Raw genomic sequence first — 27,698 nt, 5'->3', positions numbered from 1 at the left:
CAAATTTGAGATCGTGAACGTTTCAAGAGAACAATTAAAAGACAAAACTAATGACGTGTGTGTATGTTTGAATGCGAGTATGTTGTGAAAAATATTTTTTTAGTATTAGACATAGCGCGAGTATAGCATGAATAAAATTTATAAAATCTGTATACCAGATACAGATAAATAGCACATAATTTAAAAATATTTAAAAAGGAAATGTTTAAGGAATGCATTAACTAAGGGAAGGGAAGAAGGTGCGTAGAAACTTCGCTGTGTTCTTGCTTTTTTGTTGTTATTGTTGTTGTATTTGTTTGCCTATTGCACTAATTGTGATGCAGAGCCAAGCCAAGTGTAAGCACTTTATTTTAATTATGTCGCGCATCATACTGTTTGACCTTCTCCGGTATGGCAGCTTTCTCCACAATCACATGCTTGGCAAGTTCATCCAGCGATTTCACATAAACCAATTTGCGCCAGAATTTCGCGCTGTAAACAAAATAATATTTAAACAAGAAATTACATATTTTTATTTATATTAATTACCTAACAAAGGGACGAGTCATCCATACAATGGATTTGATCCAGAATGTTGGATGCACTAAATACATGTTTTTCAGACTTTTTCTTAAACGGCGATCTAAAAGCTGATAGCATCTGTAAAAATAAAAATAAAATTAGTTTACAATGCATTAATTTTCAATTCCGAGAGTATTTGCTTACTTTTTTAACCATGGAAATGGCGGCACATTACGTCGACTAGTGCCACCATGCAAATAGATGAGCACATAGTCTTCTGTCACCAATTGTTCCAATGTTTTAATCACATACAGAAAGAGATTATCCATTACGTAGTTGTAATCAGCACGCGAACGATCCGGCAGATGGCAGGCACAAAATATGACAATCGCATTATGTCCACCAGCCTGCAGGTAACCACCATGTGAGAGCACACGTTTATAAGGCTCGATCACGCGCATATCGATTTCTCTGGTACGACCATCGGGTAGAGTGATCTTTTGCCAATTTCTGGAGTCACGTCTTTCTTCGGCTGCAGAATATTGCGGCAATTGATCGGTTGCACCTTCTGTATTGCTCGTTAAAGCCATTGATTGTAAATGTGGTGTAGGAGTAACTGCTTCAGGATAATCATCCTCATCGTCTATACAGCCTGCAACACCGCCATCATCACTATCATCATCATCCAAACCGTCAATCAGTGAACTTGATGGGCTAAGTGAAGCCAAATTATGTTCGATATCTTCATCATCGTCAAAACTGTGATTTGAAATTGAATCCAATGATGAGATGTCATCACCGCCATTACCACCGTTTGTATTAGATTTTCTAATACGACGCGTATTTTTGTGTGGCTCATTACCTACTGTAGGTAAGAGTGCCACCGTTTGAAAGTTGGCCTCAACTGTAGCGTGATACTGTGATACGTCTGCTTCGGATTCACTGCTCAAAAGATCAGGACTATGCGCGCGTAAATAAGCTAGCTTATTGTGCGCAGGAGCTGGTGCGTTAGTGATACCGCCGCGTATATTATTTAATGCATTCCGTTCAATTACGGTATTGGTCTGTAGCGGCGTCTGCACATGTTCGTATTGCGGTACCACATCGGGAAAATTGTTGCGTTTCAAATCATTATGCATCGTTACGGAATTCGCTGAGCTGTGTTCATTTTCAGAACCCGTGGGCGACATCAATGGGTGGCTCTCAGTAATAGTGCGTGCAATACTTTGCCGTTGCGGTATTAGCTCTAGCGACAGCGCGTCTGGCCGTACTAATCTGTTATCCAGATTCGATGTAACTTCAACATCTAACTCCTTCATTGTGCTATTCGATACAATAGTTGTATCTTTTATGAGTACTTGGTGTATGTTATGATTGCTGTGTGTTGGCGATTGAGTAGCATCCGGATCGTCATCTTCCCCAAGTGGCGATACACCTGCTGAGCCTTGCGATGTTGTAGCATCTGATATATCCATTTTGCTGTCCGTCAATGGACTCTCCATTTGCAAACTAGATGTGTTTAAAAAAAAAATTATTAATTATTATGGGAATGTTTTCATTTTGCATTGTTAATCGATTAATCAGCGTTTTTGTGTTTTGCTGCACTTCATACACACTTTTACATATTTTATATACACATTTTTGAGCCACAATTATGCTGTGGCAATGCTCACCTCATCTCACTTATTGGACCTCGATCACTTTAGCTTTTACTTTACTAAATAATGATTTTCTTGTAAGAATTACTATTTTCACTGAATAAAAATAAATAAAAAATCATTTACATTTCATCAGTCATCGAAGCTATCACAATATTGCCAGATGTCTAAATATTACTATTTAATTTAATTTTGTTAAAAATAGTAATATAAATATTTTTTAGTTAAGCACCGAAACTTTTATGAATTATTTTATTTTAACAATATTATAACGCTTATTGTGAATAATTTGACTCATACATACAAAGGATTTTAAGAAAAGTTTTAGTACAATTATAGGGGAAAATAATGTATACATTAATGTTAAATTAATTATTTTATTTTAAAAATATTATAACGCTTATTTGTGACTAATTTGCCTCATACATACAAAGGATTTTAAGAAAAGTTTTAATAAAATTATTGGGAAAAATAATGTGTACATTAATGTATATATTTTTATATTATATTTTTTTATATATATTTTTTAATATTTTTTTAATATTATACTACAGAATTTAAACTAAATTGTATAGACTGAGCTTTCATTATATTATTTGCATAAAATATTAAGCTTCAAAATAGCATAGCGAAATTAGGTAATCATTCCTTGTGTTTCATAACAAAAAAAGATTAAACAGTTCGCAACAGTGAAAATTATGATATCCAGCTAATATCTCTAATCCTGCAGAATTAACTTATTATTTTGGCAAAGTTAATTGTTTTATTTAATTTGTTAACATAAATACGAAATCATTTAATAAAATTAACCTGCTCCAAACGTAGCCTTAGTATGAAGCACAAATGGCAGCACAGGCATCTGTCAAAATATTATTTTTTTTATTGTCAATTCCTACTTTTCAGAATTCTGTGTTGCTTGTTGACGAAAAATAATTTTGCTACTATAATCACTATTGGAAAAATTTGAAATTTGACGTAGTAGGCTTGGAGTTTTTGAATCAGTGATCACCATGGATACAAATGCAACGCCTACCAAGGCTAGTGCGCAAAAAACTAAAGAAAAAAGTCATTTGTCTGCGCCTGCTACTACAACAACAACAACATCAAATACAATTTCAGCTACAGCGACGCCATTGCAGAATTTGCCAATAGAACTGCAGAATGACCAAAAACGTAGAAGGTAAATGTTTCAATAGAAATCGAATCAATAAAAATAAATAAGTTAATATTTTCTATTCATAGCTCCTCTCGTTCAATTAAGCGCAAACGTTTTGACGACGAAATTGTAGAATACAGCATTGGATTTCCACAGTCTAGAGGTGAACCCAAAGTGGGACGACAGCGTACTACTTCACAAACCTCCGCGCAGACGCAATCATTGTCAACAGCAATTTTGCAAGCACCTACGCCTGCCAGCAGCAGTTTAGAAGTTTCAACTTTTGTTAGAGAAACGCCAACGCCGTTATCTACATCAAACACCAACAACGGCAATATATCTTTAAGTGGTGCAACTACGCCACTGCCACCAGTTCATCCGACTACAGTGAAACAAACTTCACCCTCAATGGAACGTGCATTAGCCACACATGTCGCGGACAAACGGCGTCCACCACGATCCAATAATAAGAAATCGAAAAAAACCGGCCGTCCTCCAAGTCAAATTACTACAAAGGACTTGGGGCGTTGGAAACCAATTGACGATTTGGCTTTAATTATTGGTATACAACAAACGAATGACTTGCGTATGGTACACCGTGGCGTCAAATTCTCTTGCAAGTTCACTTTACAGGAATTACAATCTCGTTGGTTTTCCTTATTATATGAACCCGCGATTTCACGTATCGCAGTAGCGGCTATGCGAAATCTACATCCCGAGCTGGTGGAGTCCGTACAAAGCAAAGCACTGTTTAGTGTACAAGAAGAAGAATTTTTGGGAACTATTAAGAGTGTGAGTTGGAGAAATTTATATTATTATTGAATCTGTATATAACTTAATTTAATTTTTTTTATAGACTGACAGTCCAAAACTAGAGCAGTTCCAGGAATTGTTGGAGAAAAATGCCTCCGTGTTTTATAGTGCACGTACAGCCAAATCCTTACAGAATCATTGGCAAATGATGAAACAGTATCAGTTACTGCCCGATCAAGTGGTCAAGCCGCTACATATGAGCGATCAACCATTAAGCTTTTCGGATGCTGAAGATCTTATTCTAGATGCCGAGCTGAATGATCAACGAGATGAGGCGCTAGAGATTGAACTGGCCCTAACGGATCGACAAAATAAGCGTGAGATACGTCTGTTGGAAAATGAGTTAAGCCGTTGGAATGTGTTAGTGGACTCTGTTACGGGTGTTGCGCCACCAGAATTTGATGGTCAGACGCTCGCAGTGCTTAGAGGTCGCTTGGTGCGTTATTTAATGAGATCGAAGGAGATTACTTTTGGGCGCTTTGTTGAGGACTCACACGTCGATATCGATCTATCTTTAGAAGGCCCCGCTTGTAAAATATCGCGTCGTCAGGGCACAATTAAACTGCGCAGCAATGGTGATTTCTTCATTGCGAATGAAGGCAAAAGACCGATTTTCATTGATGGCGTGCCCTTGTTAACGGGGAATAAGACGCGACTCGCTAACAATTGTGTGGTGGAGGTAAATTGGAAATTTAAAGTTTTTTGTGTCAAATTTAATTTTAAAAAATATTTCTTTCCAGATTTGCAGCTTACGTTTCGTGTTTTTGGTTAACTATGAGCTCATAAACGCTATAAGACATGAGAGCGCCAAGACAACGGCGGCACTAAATTAGTGTTGTTGTAACACATTTTCGAGTAGTTATGTATAAGAGCCCAATGTAATTTCCCCGTTTTGTGAATTTTAAATACACAAAAAAGTTACAAAATTTTAAAATTTTAGTTGTGATTAGTTGTATTTAAATTTTTCGTATATCACGCTTAACCTCTAAATTTCTTGAAAAGTGGATGTACTGAGCCTGCATTGCGCCTGCGCTGTTCATAGTAGATGGCGTCGTCACCGCCCGACATTGAACTCAGGCCGCCAGCACGTTTAGATGCAGGTCCACCACCAGGTCGATAACCGGGCTCACCTGGCACTTTTTCGTCCTCGCAATCGAGATCTGATGCCGACAGCACTTGCTGCAAAAGTTGAGATTGTTCTTCGCGTGTCTTATACATTAGATCCGGATCAGTGTCCATGCCACTCAAATGCGTGATCACTTTATAACTGTAGCCTTGATTCACCAAGAATCTTTGACGTTTGCGTGAGTAGCTCATTTCCATGGTGTCCTGCGAAACGAGTGTATAGAAGAAGGCGTTGTATTCCTCTGCAATTGCACCCTTCTTAGCACGCAGAATACGTCCCAGACGTTGCGCTTCTTGACGACGCGAACCACCATGTGAGGATATCTGAATCAGCACATTAGCCTCGGGCAAGTCAAAACTTGTATCGGCCACTTTTGACACGAAAATTGTGTTGACCTAGGAGCAAGCAGAAGTTAAAGTGAACATGAAAAATATTAAAAAATAATAATAATTTTACCTTTTGATTGAATTTGAAATTCTGCAAAATCTGAATTCGCTCATTTTGTGAGGTAGGTCCATAAATGAAGGGTTTATTCATTTTTATAGCATAATGCTTCAGCGCAAACACATTATCCGAAAACACAATTGTTTTGTCACCACGTTTTTCATGATATCTTATAAGGAACTGACAACTACGAAACTTGGATGGGTTCATCACATACAACAACATTTTCTTCGATGTTTTTGTTGTAAGATATTCGCGATAAAATTCCGGTGACATGGGACACCATACTTCAGCGCACTGTACGCGGGCAATGTAACCCTTCTTCTGCAATTCCAACCAATTCGCTTCATACAATTTCGGTCCAATGAGGAAATTCAAATCGGCGATTTTGTCATCCTCACGCAAAAGTGTAGCTGTGAGACCCAATTTACAATGGGATTGTACAATTGTCAAAACGCGTCTGAACATTTTCGCCGGTATCGTGTGTACTTCATCGAGCACCATAATACCCCATTCCTGTTCTTGTAGCCAACGCATAGTTTGCTCTGCTTCCCATGAACGCTTCTGTGTGTGTGTTATCATTGAGTAAGTTGTCACCAGTATACCACAGCCCATAGGCTTGTCTTTAGCCTCAGATGTGAAGCGACAAATCATACTGTCATCCGCTGTGGACCACATTTTAAATTGCTGTTTCCATTGCTCCACCGAAACACCACTGTTGCAAAGTACCAGAGCGCGCTTACGTACGGTACAACAGGCTGTCACGCCAACAAGTGACTTACCAGCACCGCAAGGTAACACAATCACACCGGATCTGGCACGACCGTTACCAAACATTTTGCGCAAACTTTTCTCTTGATAAGGACGCAGCACCGCAGCTGGTTTCAAATCTATATTTATATCGGGATTATGTGTATCGTTACGAAAATCGTATTCAGCCAGTAAGGGATGTTCAATTTCAATGCAACGTTTCTGTATGACTTCGATTTTTTCTTGATTCACTTCAAAGGACACTGTTTTCAAATTAGCCTCATCCTCGTCTTCTTCCTCATTGTCGATTTTATCATAGAAGTTTGTAATGTCTTCTGGTACTACAGTAGTGCCATCTGGATTGGTTGCAGCGGCCGTGCCAGGTGCAGCAGGCGCCGCGGGGTCATTACTATTATTAGTTGTTGTGGCTGGGGTTTCACCTGGCGGCAATTTCGTGCCGAATTGTGTGATCGCTTTGCCTTCCAATGTGCCCTGGATGAAAGCATCGCCTTCTTCGCGTTTTAAGCGACATTGTTGTATGACTGGATCTTTCAATAGTTTTTGTAATATATCGGGATGTGGTGACTCAATAAAATACCTATTTTTAATATATTAATGTTATTCCCACATTAAATCATTATTTTTAAATATTATACACATACCTGTTGTGTTTTAGCACCAGTTTCACTTTTCCATAAGACAATGTACATAGTTTTATAAACTCAATGATACCCTCTGGAATTGATGTTTTACTTAAACGCTTCAGATATTCAACTATATCGTGTGTTTGTAAGCCTACAGAAACGGCTGCATATAAACTGTAAGCTGTCAATTTGTATTCGTGTATGTGTTCTGGTCGGCAAACAGGCTCAGAAATGGCGATTAAAAAGTCATGTGCATGCTTATAAACTGGTGAAAACGACTCCAAAAACACATGTCCATTTGGCGCAACCCACAAAGGTCTATTTGTATGATCAGACTTGAGTTCCATTTGTGCACGATAATCCTTGGCACCATACTCGTCCGTCATAATGCCATCGTCGTTTGTTTCAACATTTTTAGAAGCGGCCACTGGCACTCCATCTAACTCAGCAACGCCATCAGAAGCCAAGGAGTCACCATCTTCTACCAGTTGAGTGAAAGCTTCATCTTCAGCACGACGCTTTTTGCCTGAAAAGAGTCAGACATTAAACATATACAAAAGATTATAACTATTGTCTTACTAAAAAGTTAGACATTAAAGATATACAAAATATTATAACCATTGTCTTACCAAATTTATCCCCGGGAAATCTATCCTTTTTTGATTTCTTAGGTGGACCCATTATTTCCAATTTTGTACAAATTTCACAACAGAATGTATCCTAGTAAAATGTTTAGTCGGCTCAGATGGCTTTACAACAAATTGAATTCTTGGCAACCATAATAAAAACAGATGTCAAAAGAGAAAAGGTGACCAGATGATCTTGTTAGATCGCCAATTGGTATTCACAATGCCACTTGCATGCCGTTTATTTCCGAAATATCTCTGTTACTTTATATCGAATATATCGAATTCACCTGCAGTTTTTTACTTTGCACATATCAAATATACCTATAGTACACCTCTTCATCGGTTCTTTAAGTCATTGAACAGCGATCGAACCAACAAAAATATATTTATTTCTTTGAACAAATTTTTAAGAACATGTGCATGATCAGTCATGCTCATTTATCTGACAATTCTGCGATGTATATGCATTTATGTGTATTACACATTCTCTGGTGTCCGGAGGTAATTCCAATTGGGAAAACTCTAAAATAAAGAGTGTTCTGTTAAAAAACAAACGTGTGGCAACTTTAGAAATGAAGTACAAAAAATTGGCAACCACTGAATGTTGCTGTCAAAGTGATACGGATGTTGTGAGCTTATATAAAAAAAGTACAAAATGTAATTAAAATTTATGGTTGGAAGAAATAAAAGAATATTGGTTGGTGCAGGGGTTTTAAAAAACAAAATTATATATTCTACGTTAAACACTAAAAAGTTGAAAGCAGCAGGTGTTTAATTGAGGTTTCTAAGCTGTAATTTCTCCAGTTTATAAACGAATACTATATACGTTTTGTTGTGTATAATGTATTGATTTTCTGGTGGCACGTTGTAAAAGATGGACTTATAGGTGCACTGGAAACGACTGTTATTTAGCGCTGGCCGTATGAAAAATAGTTAAAAAGAAATGCTACACAAAATAAGACAAATTATTAATGATTTAAAAAATTTGAATATGTGCTTATGAAAGCGAATCGGCTTTGAATTGGATGCAGAAATCAAATATTTGTACATAGATATGTACATACAAGTATAAGTTTAAACAACTTAAGTAAACCGTCAATTTGAATAAGAAATCAGAAGTAATATAATCTGCAAGAATGCATTGTACGCTTGTTCCTCAATGAATGAATTGCCTTGATTGAATTAGAATTAAACATTTAAGTGACCAGTTTAATTTATCTAATGCGCAAATAGAAAATGGAATTATACTCATAAACAACAAAACATAAAACTAAACTAGATATAACGTTAAATCACATTTCATAAAGATACAAGAGTCAATATTGACAATGCAGGAATGCAATAGTGAAGAGCGCGTCGAAAGCGCTAATTCTAGTCCACGTTTACCACACAAACACTTATCAATTTTGGGATTTCTCACAAAGCGGTCCAGTAAAATTGAGCCACATCCACGAGATGGCGATTCTAAGAAACTTGAAGCATCAACTGACCATTTGCGTCCATCATCCGCATGTGGAAGTTACTTCGATGGCACTAGTCATGATGTGACATTCGCTAAGTGTTCGGCTGAGCGTCAGCGTTCACCTATCTCTCCGCAAAAACTAAATGGTATAAAAAGTAACAATGATGCATCAACAGCTAAGAGTAAAACGTTACCTGCTGGTGGCAATTACCTGGGAAAATCATACAATAGTAATGCATCAAAATCAAATTCACATGCGCGTAGGCGTAGCACCGATGGGTCACAAAGCGATAGTGGCGCTGCTGAAGTGGTGCTCCGAAAGACAGCAAAATATCGTTCACCGAATCATAATCGTTTTAGTCACCAGTTTAGTTTGTGTTGCAAAGCAGAAAAGAAACCCATGACACCGCCAGTAACAGTACGTTACAATTCAATACCAGATCCAGCCAATACGACACTCAAACGCAACAGTCAAACGCTATGTTGGAGTTTTATCGATAATACATCGGTTTCACTACAGTCATCCGATGAAAATTCGTCCATGCAATTGCCAAAAGGCGATGCTAATTTGACAAATAATATAGCAAGAGTGAATTTAACAGAATGTTCCAGTGCACCTGAATCGCCAGTCACATCCAAGGTGATGTTTACATCTTCGCATAGTAGTCCATCAAATGTATCACTGAAAAGTGGCCAAAGTGAACAAGTGCCAACATATAACAATGATGGTGCAAACTCCAGCGGTCCAATACGTCCATTAGCAGTTTCGGCATGCCGTTCACGCTTGCGACTGAAACTGTATCCACCTGGTAAAGAGCTACCACCATTAGAGCCTAAAATAAACGATGCTCAAGGCAACACCATAAAACGGGCCACCACACCACAACATATGTCTTCGCCAAATATTGCCATCCAGCCAGACATAGCTAGGGAATTGGAAGCGCACGAAGCCGAAAATATGCGTTTCAGTTCACATGAAAATATACAAATGCAACGACTACAGTCCAGCCAAGTGGGTTTAGCGCGACGTGCGCTGTTAAGTGCACAAGTCCTCAGCTTAATACCAACGGATAAAGCGCGTGAAAGGTAATGTGAGTTGAATATTTGAATTGTTCATTATAATATTATGATTGTAACCTATTACAAACAGGAGTTTTATGGAGGGTCACATGGGATCTTCAGCACTGCTGGGACCTGCAGAATTGGATCGCATCTTACCCAATAAAGAAATCACCATCTTCGTAGGCACATGGAATATGAATGGACAAAATCCACCAAAGTAATAAATCTATTATTTTTTTCTATAGACTTTTCTTTCCTTTTTTCAAATTTCCGAAATTTATTTGAACCACTCTCACTTGCAGACAAATGAATGACTTCGTACTGCCAATGACGGTGGAGCATGTGCCCGATGTTGTTGCCATGGGCACACAAGAATCCAGTCCCGATCGTTTTGAATGGGAAGTGACAATACAAGAGACCCTCGGACCAACACATGTACTCTTCTATTCAACTAATTTGGGCACACTGCATTTGGCTATCTATATGCGTCGCGATCTGATTTGGTATTGCTCAGCGCCTGAGGATGCTTCCTTTTCGGTGCGCACCGGCACGGCTTTTCGTACGAAAGGCGCCGTTGCTATATCCTTCTGTATCTTCGGCACATCAATGCTATTCGTTACATCACATTTAACGGCTCACCAGCAGAAAGTCAAAGAGCGGGTGTCCGATGTGAAACGCATCATACATGCGCTTGACTTGCCAAAAAATCTAAATCTACGTCATAAAAACAAAGATGTAACGCAGAATTTCGATAATGTTTTTTGGTGTGGTGACCTCAATTTTCGGCTTGGTGAACCGCGTGAAAAACTCTTGGAATGGATACAAAATACGAAATTTCCATTACCCTCGCACTTGCCACACGGTTATATGCATACCGATCAATTATCCTCAGTTTTGGCAGATGGCGCTGCTTTTCGTGGTTTCATGGAGGCGAATATAACATTTCCACCCACATATAAGGTGTGTTAGAGTGTTTGGGAAGCTATATTGCTTGGAAATTGTATATTTACATTATTTTTGTTATTGTTAATTTTTATACTATTTTTATTATTTTTTTTTTGTTTAATTTTCATATTTATATTATTTTTTATTTATTTTTTGTAAATTTTTATATTTATATTATTTTTTGGTTTTTTTGTTAATTTTTTTTAATTTTTATATTTATATTTTTTTTATTTATTTTTGTTAATTTTTATATTTATATCATTTTTTATTTTTTTTTTGATAATTTTTATATTTATATTATTTTTTGGTTTTTTTGTTCATTTTTAAATTATTTTTATTTTTTTTGTTGATTTTTATATTTATATTATTTTTTATTTTTTTTTGTTAATTTTTATATTTATATTATTTTTTGTTTTTTTTTGTTAATTTTTATATTTCTATTTTTTTGTTAATTTTTATATTTATATTTTTTTTTAATTTCTATATTTATATTATTTTTTGTTAATTTTTATATTTTTTTATTTTTTTTCATATTTTTTTTAAGCTTTATATTTATATAATTTTTTATTTTTTTGATAATTTTTATATTTATATTTTTTTTTAATTTTTTATACTTATATAATTTTTTGGTTTTTTTTATTAATTTTTATTTTTTTTTTGTTAATTTTTATATTTATATTATTTTTTATTTTTTTTTTGTTAATTTTTATATTTATATTATTTTTAGTTTTTTTTTGTTAATTTTTATATTTATATTTTTTTTAATTTTTATACTTATATTATTTTTTGGTTTTTTTTTGTTAATTTTTATATTAATATATATATTTTTTTAATTCTTATACTTATATTATTTTTTATTATTTTTTTTTGTTAATTTTTATATTAATATTTTTTTTTTGTCAATTTCAGTACGATCCTGGTACCCAGCATTTCGATACATCATCCAAACAACGCGCTCCCGCATACACCGATCGTATTCTCTACAAGTTTAGACAGTCGCAAGGTTTGGGCGTACGTCGTGGTAGCGCGCTGACAACAGGTACTAATGCACCACAGCCTTATGTGCAGTGTTTGCTCTATGATTCTGTGCCATCCATCACCACTTCGGATCACAAACCGGTGTGGGCGTTGTTTAAGACACAAATACGCGCGGGCACCGACTCGTAAGTATTCTTTTCTTTAATTGTTGTTGTTGTATTACATTTATAATGTTATTTTATGCAGCATTCCCTTGGCGGCTGGTCTATTCAATCGTGATATTTATTTGGAAGGCATGAAAAGACGCTTAAATAATCAATATTCAGGTTCATCTGCAGTATGTGCTATACAATAATGTGCTTTATGTTTGGAGGCTTTAAAATTTGTGTATATAAATACTCAAATACCGTTAATTAAAATAGTCAGCTGCGATATATTTAAGTTATAAAGTGAAGAAAAAGAAATTTTAGCTTAAATTTTTAGTTATATGCACCAGCTACTAAGTTACAGTGACTAGTCATTTAAACCAAAGAAAAATTAACTTTAGATATAAGCATAGTAAATAAGTAGCAAATTAGCGAATAAAAAAAAACTGAAATAAGCACATTAACAAAGACATTGTATCAACTGAAATGACAACTAAAGCACTAAATAATGCACAATTGTACACTTGCCTTAACTATAAATGACGCTGTTTCCACTTTAATTGTTTTTTGTTGAAAAAAATATTTATTATATTGTTTATAAAATAAGTTTAACTAGTGATTTGTGTTAACAATAGAGTTTTTGGCATATAAACAAATTTATATTAAAATCGAAATATTTAAAGTTTAAAATAACTATTCTAGTCCGGCTGTCAACTTTATGCAGCTGTTTGTAAACAAAACACGTGCTTTCGTAGTTGTGTGTTCATAATGCTTAGTAATAACAGTACCTTTTGAAATGCTACATACTCATTTTCATATAAAAAAAATATTTAGGTACTACATACTTTAATTATAATAAAATGCTAGCTGCACTTTAACAGCTAAGCAAAATAGCATAAAATTTATACATTTACATACATATACTAACAACAAATATTTATACAACTATACTATAAAAAAAATAATACTCAAATATTTAATAATAATACTCGAATATTAAAAGTTGATGTTACTTTTGTAATTGAGCTTTTAAAAGCTTACAGCCATGCAACTCATTTAACATTCTAGTCAATTCATTCAATAATTTTAGTTGTTTACAATAAAAAAACGATAATTAAGGCAGCTTAACAGCAGCTTAATTGCGTCAATTAGCATGCTCTCCCTATACAGCTTTGCTAATTGACTCAATTATCAATTAACAAACTCTCTTTATACAGCTTTGTTAATTAACTCAATTATCAATTAACAAGGTCTCTCTATACAGCTTTGCTAGTTGACTCAATTAAGCGGTTGTCTGCAGTTTTTACAACATAATTATTTTACTAAGCTAAAATAAAATAAACTATCTATTATTATATGATATGATCAAAATTAGTGAAAACGAAGTGCTTTATGAAACAATGCTTTGTTGCCTATCCTTAATACTATATACTATACAATATGCTTAACTCTAATATAATAAGCATAAAATACGCTAACAGTAAATCTCGTAAACTAAAACCAAAGACAAACATCTTTAAAAAAAACAATATCTTTATTTGTTATATTCATAATTTATATTTATGATACTATTTATATTTGCTTTGCAATAATTGTTATATTTATGTATTTGTTGTTTTAAAAATGAAAATTGTTGATTTTATTTGTGTTGTGTAGTATCTATCTACTATGTTATATACTGATGATTGTGATTTTTACTCTTATTTTTAATGCTTCTAATAAAATTTCATAAAATATATTTAAATAATTGAGTATTTTTAATCGAAAAAAAATGCCATGAAGTATGTTTTTCCAAGGCTTGGGGTTTGTTATAACAGTGCGGCGAATGAAAACAAAGCGACTAAACATGAAATTGCAAATATTGTAAAAATACTGCACCAGTCGTCATTAAAAATATCGATTATCTAACGGTTATTTAGTTACAAAAGCAATTTTGAATTTAAAACAGGTGATAACTCTTCCAAAAAGCAACTCGAATTAAAATTGTTTAGCTTGATAGCCATATTGCAGTGTTTCCGTTCTTTTCTATCATGTGTACTTAAAATTATTAAACAGATGGTAATCTTTTAATTTTTCTACTCCAACTTACTGACGAACTTCGTGTGCAGCGATTTAGAAGATACATTAAAGTCCACAATGAACTTTCGATCACTAACTTGTGGGTGTGACTTTACCTAAATATATTAGTGGTTCACTCTCTGCTCCTTAAGGGCACTTTCAAAAAATCGTTTTTGTTTGGTTATTGGATAGTTTATACTTTCAAAAATATCGGCAAGGCATCTTGAATAGTTTTTCAATTACAACGTTATATGTATAGAGCGATCGGTTACAGGTGTAACCCGCCATAGTTGTAACTTTCAAGGCATTTTTCTCTAAGCGTCATTTTTCAAAATTGCAGACATCATAACTAAACCAGAAATTGATCGATCAAATTTAAATTGAGTATTCTTGAATATATTTTATACAATGACCTACGATCTTTTTGATTGATTAAAATCGTAGGTCATTGTATAGGAAATATATTCAACATTAATAACCTTTTTGAATAACTTCATTATTTTTCAATATTTTTGTAAAAACAATCTTAAAATATAGCACCACAAAACTTCAAAAAATTCACGAAAATCGCCTAATTGTACATGGGTTACACTTGTTTAGTCCCTTAACAGATTATGAACAAAACCACATTGATGGGCGGCGATAACGGTTCGATATGTGAATTTACTAAATTTTATCTTTAGGTATGCTCACACCACACTGTCTTCCGACCAACTTTCTATCAGGACCTCCATAGTCCCGACTCTATCTTTTTTTGAACAAAAAACTTTAAAACTTTCAGGGTAGCTAACTGGATGAATCTCAGCAAGTCGAATCCTCGAATTCCTCGAATCTCAGCAAGTCGAATCCTCGAATTGCTGAGATTTCTAATTCAATCAGTAGAACTCCCAGGGAACACTTTGAATAAATCTCATTTGACGACTACCGCAAGCCTACCATAATCTATAAGATAAATATCATCGAACCGGGCAGAACCTTGGAGTCTGTCCTTGGATGCTTTCATCGTACTGGAAAACGGTAAAGTGATAAGCAACCTTTGGCGAAAATCACGATCTCTATTGAATCTTAATTGACAGCTTATTCGTTAGATAATACAATAAGAATCTAACATTCATCAGCGCGAGTATAGATGATGAACTAATTTGTACAGCTGTCAAATTTCAACGGTTTGGACAGAGCCTTTAGGCAGATGTTAAAACAAAACTCCTGAATCTATCCTGGAATACTTTCATCGTACCAGAAAATTAGAAAAATTGATACATTGATCTCCATCCTTCGTCAAAAATCACGATTTCGTTGACGAAGTTACCCTCGTCCTTTGGGGGAACTGATCTTGAACAAACTGTCCATTCCAAAAGTCCCTAGACATACATGGGCGAGATCATCAGACTTTGCAGCTTGGCAATCTCCCTCTATTATATATGTTATAAACTTAGAGTATCAACTAAAATGCCGCAGAAGGGGTCTATTGAAAAGGGAGACTCATGAAGTTTATCAGAGAGGTTTAAAGGTTTACTACAAGGATTGGTATTAAACAGAAGCGACAACTTCGTCAATAGTGCACATCCTAACCACAAACCATTAGCGCGACTAATACACCCTTCTGCTAGTCATACACACTTACATTTATGTAAGTATATATGTATAAATGTCCAAATGTTTGCGAAAAAGTCGCTATGTGCTTGTGGCAGTGCGTTGCATTTCAATTCGCGAATCCTTGTAATGCTTTCCAAAATGATTTCGGTCAAATGGCACAGCACACAGCACATCAGCCGAACCGAGTGGTCTGCAGTGAGAGTAAAATATTTATAACCGCAAATGGAAACGCCCAAGCGTATTGGTGTGGCCGGAGCAATATGAACAGCGGCGGTAATATCAACGAAAATGAAGTGGGCGATGATTTTAGTGGCAACATGAGGGGTATATGTGGCTAAAATGATTTTTGTATGCATGTCAGTATAAACAATAAACAGTTAAGCGGACATACAAACATTTGTGAAGCGAAGCAACAATTATAAATGGATTGGGGCAGTTAGTACAATAAAAACGCGAGCACGACGCACATATGGACATATTCCCACAGAAAAATACTTATATACATACACGCATACATAGTTGCTGACCCGTCCGCAATCAAAAGTACGAGTGGCAGCAGATTGCCATGGCAATAAATTGCGGAGATGGTGGCGGTGGTGTTCGACGAAACCTAACCGACTGTTGTAGCCGCCAACTGCTGCACAAGCCAAGCCAAAGTTGAAATTGGTCAAAAGTTTAAAATATCTGGGACCTCACACACACTTTGTATGCGCACACACCAAGCCCTTGCGGCCAAATGTGTATGCGTGTATGTGTGTGTGAACTTTTATAGGGACTAAGCAGAAAGTTCAATGCGGATAGGGGGCGTATATTAGCCATTTCGCTATTTAAGTGCGTCCACTTATGTTTCTGCACACATAACCCCAAAATCGTCAAACACACACACACAAGCAAGCGCACAAATGGACTTTCTTCTACACATATGTATGTCTGTATGTATGTATGTTTGTATTTATGCCTGCATTTACAGATTTCTATGAAAAATCGGGATATGTGTAATTTCCTTGTTACTGCTGTTGTTGTTTTTGTTGTTGCCGCGTTGCCACTTTTTGTTCCACATTGGTTGGCCACGGGCCACATACTCTCGACCACTACTACCCACTGCTCACTGCTCACTCACTCGACGATTGGCATGCGAACTTTACTTATTTGCGATTCAGTTCCGCACTCATCTGCACTTCGAGCTGGTGCGGCTCGGTCGGTCGGTTGGTTGGTTGGTCGGCCGGGTATCCGCACCTTACCGTCAGGCATTTTGGTGGTAAACAATTGAAGTTGCTCACTTTTTGCTGTAACAATTGTTTTTATTGCTCCTTCACAAAGGCACAAACTCTTTTGGCAACAACCACTTGAAATATTTATTTGTTTGGCTTGTTGCCACGACATCGCATGTGAAAGGGAAACATAAATTTACATACACACATACATATATGTATAATAGAAGTATGTATGTATGAATGTAAGAATTGGCTAGCTATTGGAAGTTATGTTGACGAGCATATGTATATTGCTCATTTGCACGTTTTCGGGATTGTGTGTGGGTTTATGGGCTGATATTGATAACGAACATACTTTTAACGGTACATATTTGCATTTGGAAAACATTACTTAGTTGTAAATTAACTGCTTTAAAAATAGAAAAGTTACCATTCTTCTACAATACTTATATAATGGACTTTCCGATTAACGGTTTACTTCGATCTCGTAATTAAAAATATATACTTAGTATACAAACTTTGGTACTCGAAACTCCTGACATGGACTGACCAGACTTCCCTTGACTCTTGTCTCACACTCCGTTGACCATGCAAAATTGTTATCAGAACCTATTGCGACCTCCAGCTTGTCCTCACCTGACCCCTAAATATTAAAAGAAATGTATCATACCAAATCTATTTTAACATAAACTAACTTAACTGCAGGAGATCTCTTAAAATTAAAGAAAACACGACCTCATATGACTTTTTAACATAAAAATAAACACGATATCACACGACACATTCAAATAAAATGCTCAATAAATCCCCCTAAAAACAGACCTCGCAGATTTTTCAAAACATAAACTCATTTTACTTCAAGTGAATCCCTAAATAAAAAAAACCCAACTTCCAATAGCGCCTCGTAATGTAAATACACTTGACTTCACATAACGGACAGAATGACGGTAAACCTTACCACAAGTGAACCCTCCAAACTATACACTATACACAAACCTGACATTATATGCTTCTTCAAACTTTAAACAAATCTTAACTCACCTGACCCTTAATAAATGTGACCTCACAATATCTTTCAAACTGTAAATTAATATAAATAACCGTGGCATTACGGGACACTTCAAAATAAAAACAAATGTGACCTTACGTTACGAAGCAAATGGGCAACCAACCCGATCTCAAGTGACCCTTCAAAAATAAGTAATCGTGCCCTCACGCCACCCTTCAAAATAAACACAGATCTGATATCACTCTGATCCTTAGAAATAAAAATAAATTTGACCTCTTGAGATCCTTCAAACAAGCCTTACCCCACGCGGCCTATTAAAATAAAAGATATATAATTGCACATAGCTACACTTACATAAACTATACTTCTTACGTGACGTGACGCCTCAAAATGAAAACAAACCTGAACGCAAATGGCTCTTCAAACTCTAAACCAACATTATCTCACCTGACCCTTCTAAAAATAAATCTGACCTCAAAAGACTATCACAGGACCCAAAATAACAACAAATGTGATCCCATGACACTTTTCAAACTGTAAACAAACCTGGCTTCACATGATCCTTTAAATTCGCAAAAAATATAACCTCACGGTACCCTTTTATGTGGCAGCAAATCTCACTTCATAAGACCCTTCAAATTTTAAATAAACGTGACACCCATACAAATAAATCTGTCCTGACTTGATCCTTTAAAATAAAATTCACGTGCTTCTTTAAAATGTAAACAAAGCTGGCCTCACCTGACACTTTCAAATATAAACGACTTTATAGTATCCCTCAAAATATAAACAATTCTTCCATCTCGTGAGTTCATAAAATTTATGAAAACATGAGTTCACGTGACACATTTAAAAAACGAAAATTTAATAAATTTAATCTTACCGGATCCTCAAAATGTCAAAATCCCCTGCCAAAAGTCATTGACCTCAGCCAAAATGTAAGCAAAATCCTGTCAAAGGTCAATGACCTCAGCCAAAATGTAAACAAACCCCGGCCAAAGGTCAATGACCTTGACCAAAATGTACACAAACCCCGGTCAAAAGTCACGTGACGTCAGGATTGTTTACATTTTGAGAGGTCACGTGAGAAGAGGTTTGTTTACATTTGAGGAGTCACGCGATGCCTTGTTTTTTAATTTTTTTTTTAATTTAACGTGAGGTAATAGTCTGTTTATAGTTTGAAGGAGAATGTGATGTCAGTTTGAAGAGACTCGTGGGGTGAGTTAGCATTAAGCATTATTTCCTTTTGATTATTAGAGGTTAGGTTTGTTCTATTTAGTAACTATAACTCTCTATATATAGTTTTAGGTTTTCCAAATAACTCTTAGGTGAACAAAAATCGTATTATATTCGGTTTTTGCTTTTTTTTCAAAGGGATTTTTAAGGGAGATAATATTCTGCTGTCAAAGAAAATGGTTAATGGTGAAACTCAGTTAGACCGATTAATGTGATTTTTTATAAGCAAAAACTGTACAATAAGCAAGAAATTCAAAAGCGTATCTAATTTGTTGTACACTGCTGTATTTACTAATATATTTATACATATGTACATATGTGTATCCATATGTTGTCATAAAAGAAGTGCAGCATTTTTCTGTAGAAAAAATTCAACACAAAGAGTTTTCTCCTAACAAACTACTTTATGAGCTATGCGTATGTGTTGCTTGGCATTGTTGGTGTTACTTTCCACATTAATAACTTTTGCGCAGTCGTACGTGTTAATGTGACTTTATAACATTTCTCCTTAAAGTATCGTCTATGCCGCGGCACAGTGAAATAATTTCTAAACGAAATAAGTAAAAGTTTTTTTTAAATGAAAATGATTAAACTGATAAAACGTGAAGTTGATATAAAGACAAAATTTTGTTATTTGTGATTGTTTTTGACAATTGTAATGATAAAAGGAGCAGTATCCTTTTTAGAAACATAGAAAGACTGGTCAAAGATAGGATTTTTTCGAATACATTTAAGAGGCTAAACAAATATGCGAAAAATATTTGCAAAGCAGCTAAAATACGAAGATTTATCGGCTTGTTTTGATAAGCCTTTCCTGTTACTATGAAAACATGTCGTAAGACATGGACACGGTTTTTTGTCTTTAAGTTATATTCTGCAAAGAACAATGAAATACAGGCAACAATATTCAGGAAGACCTTTGTTTAATTTAGAATTAATATATCCCGAAATTCGAGGTCGTAAAATTCTTGCACTGTTCTGGTATTGAGTTCTCAAGACTTTAGTTACTATATATACTACCAGCGATGTTAGGCGACATCTAACGGCAAGTACAGAATCAAAATCAGAGTATTTTTTTTAATATTTCGTGGATTTACATAGAAGGGTTTAGAGAATTTAACTGTGTTATTAGGTCTACAACTTTGCGTCCGCTGTTTTTTTGTAAATTGAAGTTTTTTTATAAAAACGGTTACAAATGTCGATGAACCTCAGCCGAACTTTTCTTGGAATTAAAAAAGAAAAGCAAAATTTCCCGCAAATGTCGAGAGTTCGGCTCAAAAAGTGATATTTTCAGTTGAGAATAAGTTTGGGATACAAACAGATCTCTACAAATATTTTGTTGGGTTAATGTTGACACAAATGTCCAAGATCGATATAAAACGATTTAATCGATTTAATCAACCAGTGCTTGACCCTAGAGACATCTATTGGGAAACGGCGGAAGGAAAGTTGTAGACCTAATAGAAATGGGGTTTACTATAAATGATTGGACCGCGAAGGTTTTAATTGGGGGTAGTTCTCAATCAGGATATTACATAAATATTGTTTCAATGATACCTTTATCTATATCAAGATTATTGAAGACGAAGTAGAATAACAAAACGTTCTTAGACATTGTTAATTCTGTCAGATTCCCCTGGAATCCAAATATATGAAGTGAGCGTCAATGTGCTGGAACTTGAGTTTAGTAATTCTATCTTTAGAGCTTTTAAACGACTTCGAAAGTAGAAATCCCGCAGAAGCCAGTAGAAAAAATCACATAAGTGTAACCAGAGCGCTCAACATGACACCCTGTTTCAGTCTCTCTCTTAGTTACAAGCCAGAATCGCCAAAATAAATAAAAGAATAAGACACATTCGAATTTGCAAGCATTTGCATGAGCAGTTTCCAAGACAACTGCTGCTTGGGTTGTAGGCAACGGTTATTGCTGTTGTTGTCGCCATTTTATTTAATTTTTATTTTGCATTTTCTTTTTTCCTTTGACGCGAACACAACACAAAGCTTGAAATAAAATAAAAATAAAGTGAAAAATTCTTAAGAAATAAATTCTTAAAAAAAATGCAAACGCCAAGTAGCGAGTAGCTAAAGCAAGACGTTGACGATATCCCTTTGGTCTTGTCATAAGTAAGTAAGTAAAATGCAAAGTACCACTTGTGAATTTCGCTTTGAAGTACTTGAGCATTGCCAGGGCCAAACCCCCCGTTTGGTCCTGTTAACTCAGGCGAATGTGACTATGTTCTGGCGCTTTTTTCTTATTCTTACTCTACATCTTATTCTTTTTTTCTTGAATTGTATCGCACTGCTGTTGCTGGGGGGGTGGATAAGTTGGTGTGGGTGGTGTGGGGAGCATGTAGTTGTAGGGTTGGAGTGTATATGTTTCACATAATACGCCGCCACTGTCATCTATTGTGCTGCCGACGAAGCGTAAGGCTTGCTGCTGGTGGAACAGTTACAACAACAACAACAACCATTGACTAAGACTTCGCTATTGTGCGAATAATACTTGTTCTCGCATTCGCATAAGCAGTTTTTCGCGACTCAAGCCTGTGCGCGTGAAATGTAATAAAAACATTTTTATGAAATTTTTAGCTCAAATGTTTTGCTTTTGATTGTATTTTTTTTTTTGGTTATCGCATTACTTTCTTCAGCACACCCACATACAAACGTAGCTACTCACTGAGCAGTGCCTTTGTGTGAGGGCGCTGAGCTACTCACAGCGCCAAATCGCTAGGAGACGGCGGTTTTTAGTTTCCACATGAAGGCAGCATTGTAGCAACAACAACAACAACACACACATATATCTCACTTTACATTATTATTTCTTTTTATTTCCCCTCTTTTCTTGGCCGTGCATTGCATAGAAAGTAAGTATTTATAATTATGTATCTTCATTTGTTTATTTGAAAGCATTTTCACGCCAAGTTTTATTGCAACGAGTTGAATGAGGAATACGAGAAATGCAGCAATGAATACAAAGATGTCGAAAAAATGCAAATAACCACTCAGAGAGGAAGAGCGGAAATGCGTACAACTTAAAAATAACGGCGAAAAAAATGAAATTAACTTGCGGTAAATATGAAAAGGATACCTGGCGTGCCATTTTCTTTTGTGCCGTTCCCTGTATATACATACATATGTACGTGCGTTTATGTGTGTTCGCATGCGCCTCTGTGGCTTATATGGTGTTATTATTGCAGTGCTTACGCTGGCATTAGAGCTATTTTAATTCAACGGTATTATGATTTCAAGCGATTTCGCAGATTTTGCGAATTTATACATTATGAAAATACATGAACATATATATATACAGACAAACTTCTTTATATTGCAAATTTCCAAGAAGAAATTGCCAATAGGAACTAAAATGATTAAAACGTGTAAAGCAGGCATACACTTATTTATAAGATTTTATATAGATTGAGAAAAATTCAATAGAATCCAAATTTAAATAAAAGGACAAAAAAAAACCAAAAATAAAAATCTAACAGCGCGTTTCAAAAACGATCCTTTTTTAAAGGTTGGGTTTTTTTTTGAAAAAAAAAAATGTCTTATTTAATAGTTAAATATGTTTATATAATATTGGTCTACAACTTTGCTTCCGCCGTTTTCCAATAGATGTCTCGAGGGTCAAGCACTGGTCGATTAAATCGTTTTATATCGATCTTAGACAATTGTGTCAACATTAACCCAATAAAATATTTGTAGAGATCTGTTTGCATCCCAAACTTATTCTCAACTGAAAATGTCACTTTTTGAGCCGAATTCTCGACATCTGCGGGAAATTTTGCTTTTCTTTTTTAATTCCAAGAAAAGTGCGGCTGAGGTTTATCGACATTTGTAACATCGACAGTTGTAACCGTTTTTATACAAAAAAATTAAATTTACAAAAAAAACGACGGAAGCAAAGTTGCAGACCAATATATTCTCCAAATTTCAAATCGATCCGAGTAAAATTCTAACAGGTAGACCCTTTGGAATTTTCGCCCATCAGGCTACGTCAGTTACAATAGAAAACTCTAAGTGCGTTTATCAGTAAACTCAAATTTTAAGGTCGGTGGATACGATATGTCCTATTTTCAATATCTTTTTTTGTATGTAAAAAATTATTTATTTAATTAAAACTTTTTTCTGTCTAATAGATACATATTTAAAGAATAATTTTGAGGATTTTTCAAAAAAAAAAAAAAATTAAAACTCCTCCATTGTGACGCCATTTCCGGTGACCCCTCGGAAAAAAGGTGCGTCCGCCTTGTCAGCATAACTCCTGACAGGATCATCCAAAATCAAAAAACAAAAATAAGTGTTTTAGGTAAGACCATAAACTCGTGCTTGAACGAATTAAAGACAAAAAAAATAAAATTTGGAATTTTGGCAGACATTTTTCCAAAAAATCAGAATTTTGGTAAAATTTGCTTGCCATTTTGTATTTTTTTTAAATAGTTGTAATTGAAAAAAAAAATAAAATCCTTCGTTGGTAAATTGTATCTCGAACACCTGTGAAAAATTTCATAAAGATCGGTTGAGTAGTTTTCGAGAACATTTGACAACCAACTTTGAAAACACGGTTCCGAGAAAAACGCGTTTAAAGTTTTGAGTAACAATGGTACTTCACTTGGAGTGCACACCTTCCAAAGGCTGTATCTACGAAACTATTATTCGAGTCTACTTGAAAATTTAGGATAAAATTCTTGAGATGTTGTAGAAATCGAAAAACCTAAAAAAATCGATTTTTTAAACTCACGAAACCCATGTAACCCCTTAAGCGATTGTAATCGAAGAACTCGAGTATTTCTAAGCATAGTTTGAAAATAGGCTAATACAATGAAAGGTTGATTACTTTTTTAGGTTTCAAAGGTCGAGGCGAGCGTCTGCGCAACTCTACCAACCATCGTCTTATTATTTGCAGAAAATGTGTAAAGAAAATGGATCTTCTATATACGCAGCGTGAGATCACAAATTATCAACAGATGCCAATGACAAGAATGATCACTGTTCAAGTGAAGCAAATTGGTGATGCTCGAGGGGAAAGGCAATAAGAATATCAACGCTACAATACATTAATGGCCCTGAAAGTAACAAGCAGTGACATGAATGTTCTTTATACAACTTTATATATTGCTGCATGTACTTATAATGATGACGTCGGAGGTGCCATGAGAGTTAGCCAGTACATAGCCAATCAAATTTGGTCGATTTGCTGTAATCTTTCGCCATTACTAATGTGATGGATACATATAATTTTTTGTTGATTTTTCAAATGTTTTTGGCCGTATAAAAGTCAGAGTAATTGCATTGTCATGTTTATCATTATTGGCTGCCAGGTCGTATACGTAACATTCGTTAACTTGAGTGTAAAACTGTCTTCTACACATTTTCAGATACTGAAAGTGTGGGAAATGTATTTCATAACTCCAACATATGTATATGTACGCGTTAAAAATATATCTTTAAAATACTTTTTATAACTTTATCCTTCTTCTTCTTAACTGGCGTAGTCACCACTTATTGTGTGATTATAACTGAGTTTAAAGGCTCTCATCCGAGGCTGTTGTTTCCTTTTCATTGAGACAAGTTTTTTTATGTGGTGGGTTCCAAACCCTGTGCAAAACCACTGAAACGGTCTTCACCTTCTCACTTTTACCCACCTCCAAACGGATGTCTGTTGGCTAACCAGAGGATACTTGGTCTAGGACCGGAAGATATAGATAAATATGCAATAAAGAAAACAGATACTACCTTTTATGAAAATAGTAAAGACCAGCGGACATACATATTTTTGCGCCGTTCTTGAGTTTGTAAGATCTTTTTCATAAGAATATAGTATTACATATTTTGAACAAGCTATAGTATAAATTATGGAAAGTTGACTTTCTAGTGAAATAAGTACTATTAAGACATACGACTTACACATTCCATATTTATTTTCGAGATATTGCACACAGATATTATACATTTTTAAAGTCAAAAAGTCAAAACAAAAACTTTTTTTATTTAAAAATTTTCATCTCAAAAACTCCGTTTTTATTGTTTTTTTGTTTTGCAAAAATCGAAATTTGAAATTGAATTTACTAAAAACGTCTGCTAGGGTGAGCTCACTGTGAAAACATATCAGGAATTTTATATTTTATATGTTAAGAAAGCCATGCCTTCATTCAACTTCCCAAGTAAAACGGAAATTTTTGGCTAATGACTAGCTAAGCAACTCTCTTATAAAAATTTAACTCTATCTTTATTATGCCAGTTGTTTGTTCGATACACCGGTCTCAAAGATTTTGGCGACTCGAAAACAGCTATAAAGATACTAACGAATATATTGCAAATATTGAAGTAACTCTCAATTTTATAGTTTAAACATAACGCATAATCACAAATGTCTTTAACTACAGTTAAAGTGTCCTCATAACGCTGCAAATGACATACACATATGCTTATTTGCCAGCTTTAAAATTAAGTTTCAATGCAAATTGACTTTGCTGCTGCTGTAGATGCTGTCGATGCTGTCGGTGCTGACTCTGCTGACGCTGCTGGCATGTTGCACGAATCATTCTAATGGAAGCGCAACGCTTGATTATATCGTCCTTAGATATTGCCAATACGAGCGCATTGTATCCGCACAGCAATAACGGTAACAGCAATGGCGGCAAGACGCTCCGCATCGGCAACGGCATCGACATTTGGACGAGAATTCATAAATGCTAATTTCAACACGTTACACTATTGCAAATATGAATATTTACATGCGCTGGCAAACACCAATATGTTCTTGTACGTGCAACCATCTACTCGGTAAGTGTGCAAACACGCACACCCACACTCGGGTATATCTATGTATGTATGTGCATATCAAAGCTTAGTATTTAGTAATGCCTACGTTGGCGTCAACGAAGTGAACCCAAATGCTTTAGCAACACAACAGAAACATGTGGCAATAATTCCAAGTAGGAAATTTTTGATTAATTTGAGAAGCTGAGGAGCTTATTTGCAAAAAGTAACGGTAAAATGTTATTCAAAATTATATTTAATATAATTTCGAAAAATTTTCATTAATTTTTAACAAATAATTTGTGTTCAAATTTGTTTAAAAATCGCATACAAACAATTTCCTACTGACCACACATAAATGTTGTTGTTGTTGCAAGCATATGCTATGGAAGTCGTAAGGCAATGAAAGCATGCACACTTCATGTATTCACAAAATCCTTGAAACAATTTCAAATGAAGCTATCAAGGATTTCACTTAGAATCCACCAGCACTTTGGCGCCAGCGTCCAGCACAACTTTGCATACAATTCAAACGCGCTCTGGTATGGATGATGAGGTGTTTGTGCCAAGCGTTTCGTACAAGTGTTTCCACATACTTGCGCACAGACTTTCGTTTATATATCCATATACATTTGTAGACACTTATTACCGTTTGCTAGCCTCATGTGTGTGTACAGATGTTGATGTTGTTTGAAGCTTTCAAGCGGCCTATCCTTACGTCTAATTGGTTTTGGTTGCGTAAAATTCAATGCTTAAAGAGCTGAGGTATCATTAAGAGAGCTTTGAGTTCCAATATCCATAGCTATCGCAAACGTTCGATATTACGCAAATATTTATATAGGTTAATACATGTCTTGAAGCGGTTAGATTGAATGAATTTAAGATGTCAAAACATAAATGTATTGATTTTAAAGGTTATCTTAATCCTTATAAACTTGGTTCCTAAAGAGTTTCTGTCACTAAATTTCCGCTTTTCAGAGAGTAGTTGAAAATACTAGTACTCAGTATACAAGAAGATTCTTTAAGTTTTTAAAGTCTCTTGAATGAGTACGATTTGACTAGTTGATAGTTATCAAAATTTTCGAATAACATGTTGGGTCAAAATATTTCGCGAACTGCGCCAAGTGAATCATTTGCCTCATTTTATTAAATCAAAGTTGTTGCTTGGTTAGATTCAGTTTACATTAGTTAGTTTTCGTTTAAACTTCTTCAGTCGGTTTAAACTTTCGACCAAACGTCTTGAATCCATCATAATTCTATTAGAACGAGGTTAGCATTCCCGATCAAAATTCTACAAAGGCCGTTAAAAATTCCTATAACTAAACGAGACAAATCTTGCGAGATCCAAGAAATCTTGTGCCCGCGTAAATACTGGCGGTGGCGTCACGCTGAGAATAGATTATGTTAGGTTGTAAAGTTGTTTCCCAAAGGGAAACGCACATAGACTTTAAAATACAGCCCCTGGATCCCTCCTAGATTAGCAATTACGAGTCGACAAAGCGCCCTGAA

General features: G+C 35.2%; 4 protein-coding genes across 4 annotated transcripts; 2 read left to right on the top strand and 2 right to left on the bottom strand.

Annotated features, from left to right (window-relative positions):
• Positions 1-51: 51 nt before the first annotated feature.
• LOC105210411 (uncharacterized) lies at positions 52-2,279 on the bottom strand. The gene is made up of 4 exons (XM_011181343.3): positions 2,175-2,279; positions 706-2,010; positions 529-639; positions 52-471 (listed from the first exon to the last, which is right to left on the bottom strand). The coding sequence occupies exons 1-4, from the start codon at positions 2,177-2,179 to the stop codon at positions 351-353; spliced, it is 1,542 nt and encodes a 513-aa protein (XP_011179645.1). The 5' UTR covers positions 2,180-2,279; the 3' UTR covers positions 52-350.
• Positions 2,280-3,035: 756 nt separating this feature from the next.
• LOC105210413 (microspherule protein 1) lies at positions 3,036-5,062 on the top strand. Its single transcript, XM_011181345.3, has 4 exons — positions 3,036-3,339; positions 3,402-4,107; positions 4,172-4,807; positions 4,869-5,062. The coding sequence occupies exons 1-4, from the start codon at positions 3,170-3,172 to the stop codon at positions 4,959-4,961; spliced, it is 1,605 nt and encodes a 534-aa protein (XP_011179647.1). The 5' UTR covers positions 3,036-3,169; the 3' UTR covers positions 4,962-5,062.
• On the bottom strand, positions 5,055-7,880 carry LOC105210412 (general transcription and DNA repair factor IIH helicase subunit XPB). The gene is made up of 4 exons (XM_011181344.3): positions 7,722-7,880; positions 7,111-7,618; positions 5,711-7,046; positions 5,055-5,649 (listed from the first exon to the last, which is right to left on the bottom strand). The coding sequence occupies exons 1-4, from the start codon at positions 7,771-7,773 to the stop codon at positions 5,107-5,109; spliced, it is 2,439 nt and encodes an 812-aa protein (XP_011179646.1). The 5' UTR covers positions 7,774-7,880; the 3' UTR covers positions 5,055-5,106.
• A 305-nt stretch (positions 7,881-8,185) lies between these two features.
• LOC105210414 (inositol polyphosphate 5-phosphatase E) lies at positions 8,186-12,980 on the top strand. Its single transcript, XM_011181347.3, has 5 exons — positions 8,186-10,269; positions 10,334-10,462; positions 10,548-11,205; positions 12,100-12,353; positions 12,415-12,980. The coding sequence occupies exons 1-5, from the start codon at positions 9,050-9,052 to the stop codon at positions 12,521-12,523; spliced, it is 2,370 nt and encodes a 789-aa protein (XP_011179649.1). The 5' UTR covers positions 8,186-9,049; the 3' UTR covers positions 12,524-12,980.
• Positions 12,981-27,698: the final 14,718 nt, after the last annotated feature.

The sequence above is a fragment of the Zeugodacus cucurbitae genome, chromosome 4 (assembly GCF_028554725.1).
Source record: "Zeugodacus cucurbitae isolate PBARC_wt_2022May chromosome 4, idZeuCucr1.2, whole genome shotgun sequence".
NCBI classification, from domain to species: domain Eukaryota; kingdom Metazoa; phylum Arthropoda; class Insecta; order Diptera; family Tephritidae; genus Zeugodacus; species Zeugodacus cucurbitae.
This window is presented reverse-complemented; position numbering and strand designations above follow the sequence as displayed.

Bases quoted from the DNA above. Each gene is read 5' to 3' on its own strand.
- LOC105210411 (XM_011181343.3), bottom strand. The intron at 640-705 runs GTAAGCAAATAC...TTATTTTTACAG, and splicing joins CCATTTCCATGGTTAAAAAA to ATGCTATCAGCTTTTAGATC. The intron at 472-528 runs GTAATTAATATA...TTTTGTTTACAG, and splicing joins ATGACTCGTCCCTTTGTTAG to CGCGAAATTCTGGCGCAAAT.
- LOC105210413 (XM_011181345.3), top strand. From the start codon at position 3,170: ATGGATACAAATGCAACGCCTACCAAGGCTAGTGCGCAAAAAACTAAA. The intron at 4,108-4,171 runs GTGAGTTGGAGA...TTTTTTTTATAG, and splicing joins TTTTGGGAACTATTAAGAGT to ACTGACAGTCCAAAACTAGA. The intron at 4,808-4,868 runs GTAAATTGGAAA...ATTTCTTTCCAG, and splicing joins CTAACAATTGTGTGGTGGAG to ATTTGCAGCTTACGTTTCGT.
- LOC105210412 (XM_011181344.3), bottom strand. From the start codon at position 7,773: ATGGGTCCACCTAAGAAATCAAAAAAGGATAGATTTCCCGGGGATAAA. The intron at 7,047-7,110 runs GTATGTGTATAA...TATTAAAAATAG, and splicing joins CTGGTGCTAAAACACAACAG to GTATTTTATTGAGTCACCAC. The intron at 5,650-5,710 runs GTAAAATTATTA...GCTTGCTCCTAG, and splicing joins ATTTCAAATTCAATCAAAAG to GTCAACACAATTTTCGTGTC.
- LOC105210414 (XM_011181347.3), top strand. From the start codon at position 9,050: ATGCAGGAATGCAATAGTGAAGAGCGCGTCGAAAGCGCTAATTCTAGT. The intron at 10,270-10,333 runs GTAATGTGAGTT...TATTACAAACAG, and splicing joins ACGGATAAAGCGCGTGAAAG to GAGTTTTATGGAGGGTCACA. The intron at 12,354-12,414 runs GTAAGTATTCTT...TATTTTATGCAG, and splicing joins ATACGCGCGGGCACCGACTC to CATTCCCTTGGCGGCTGGTC.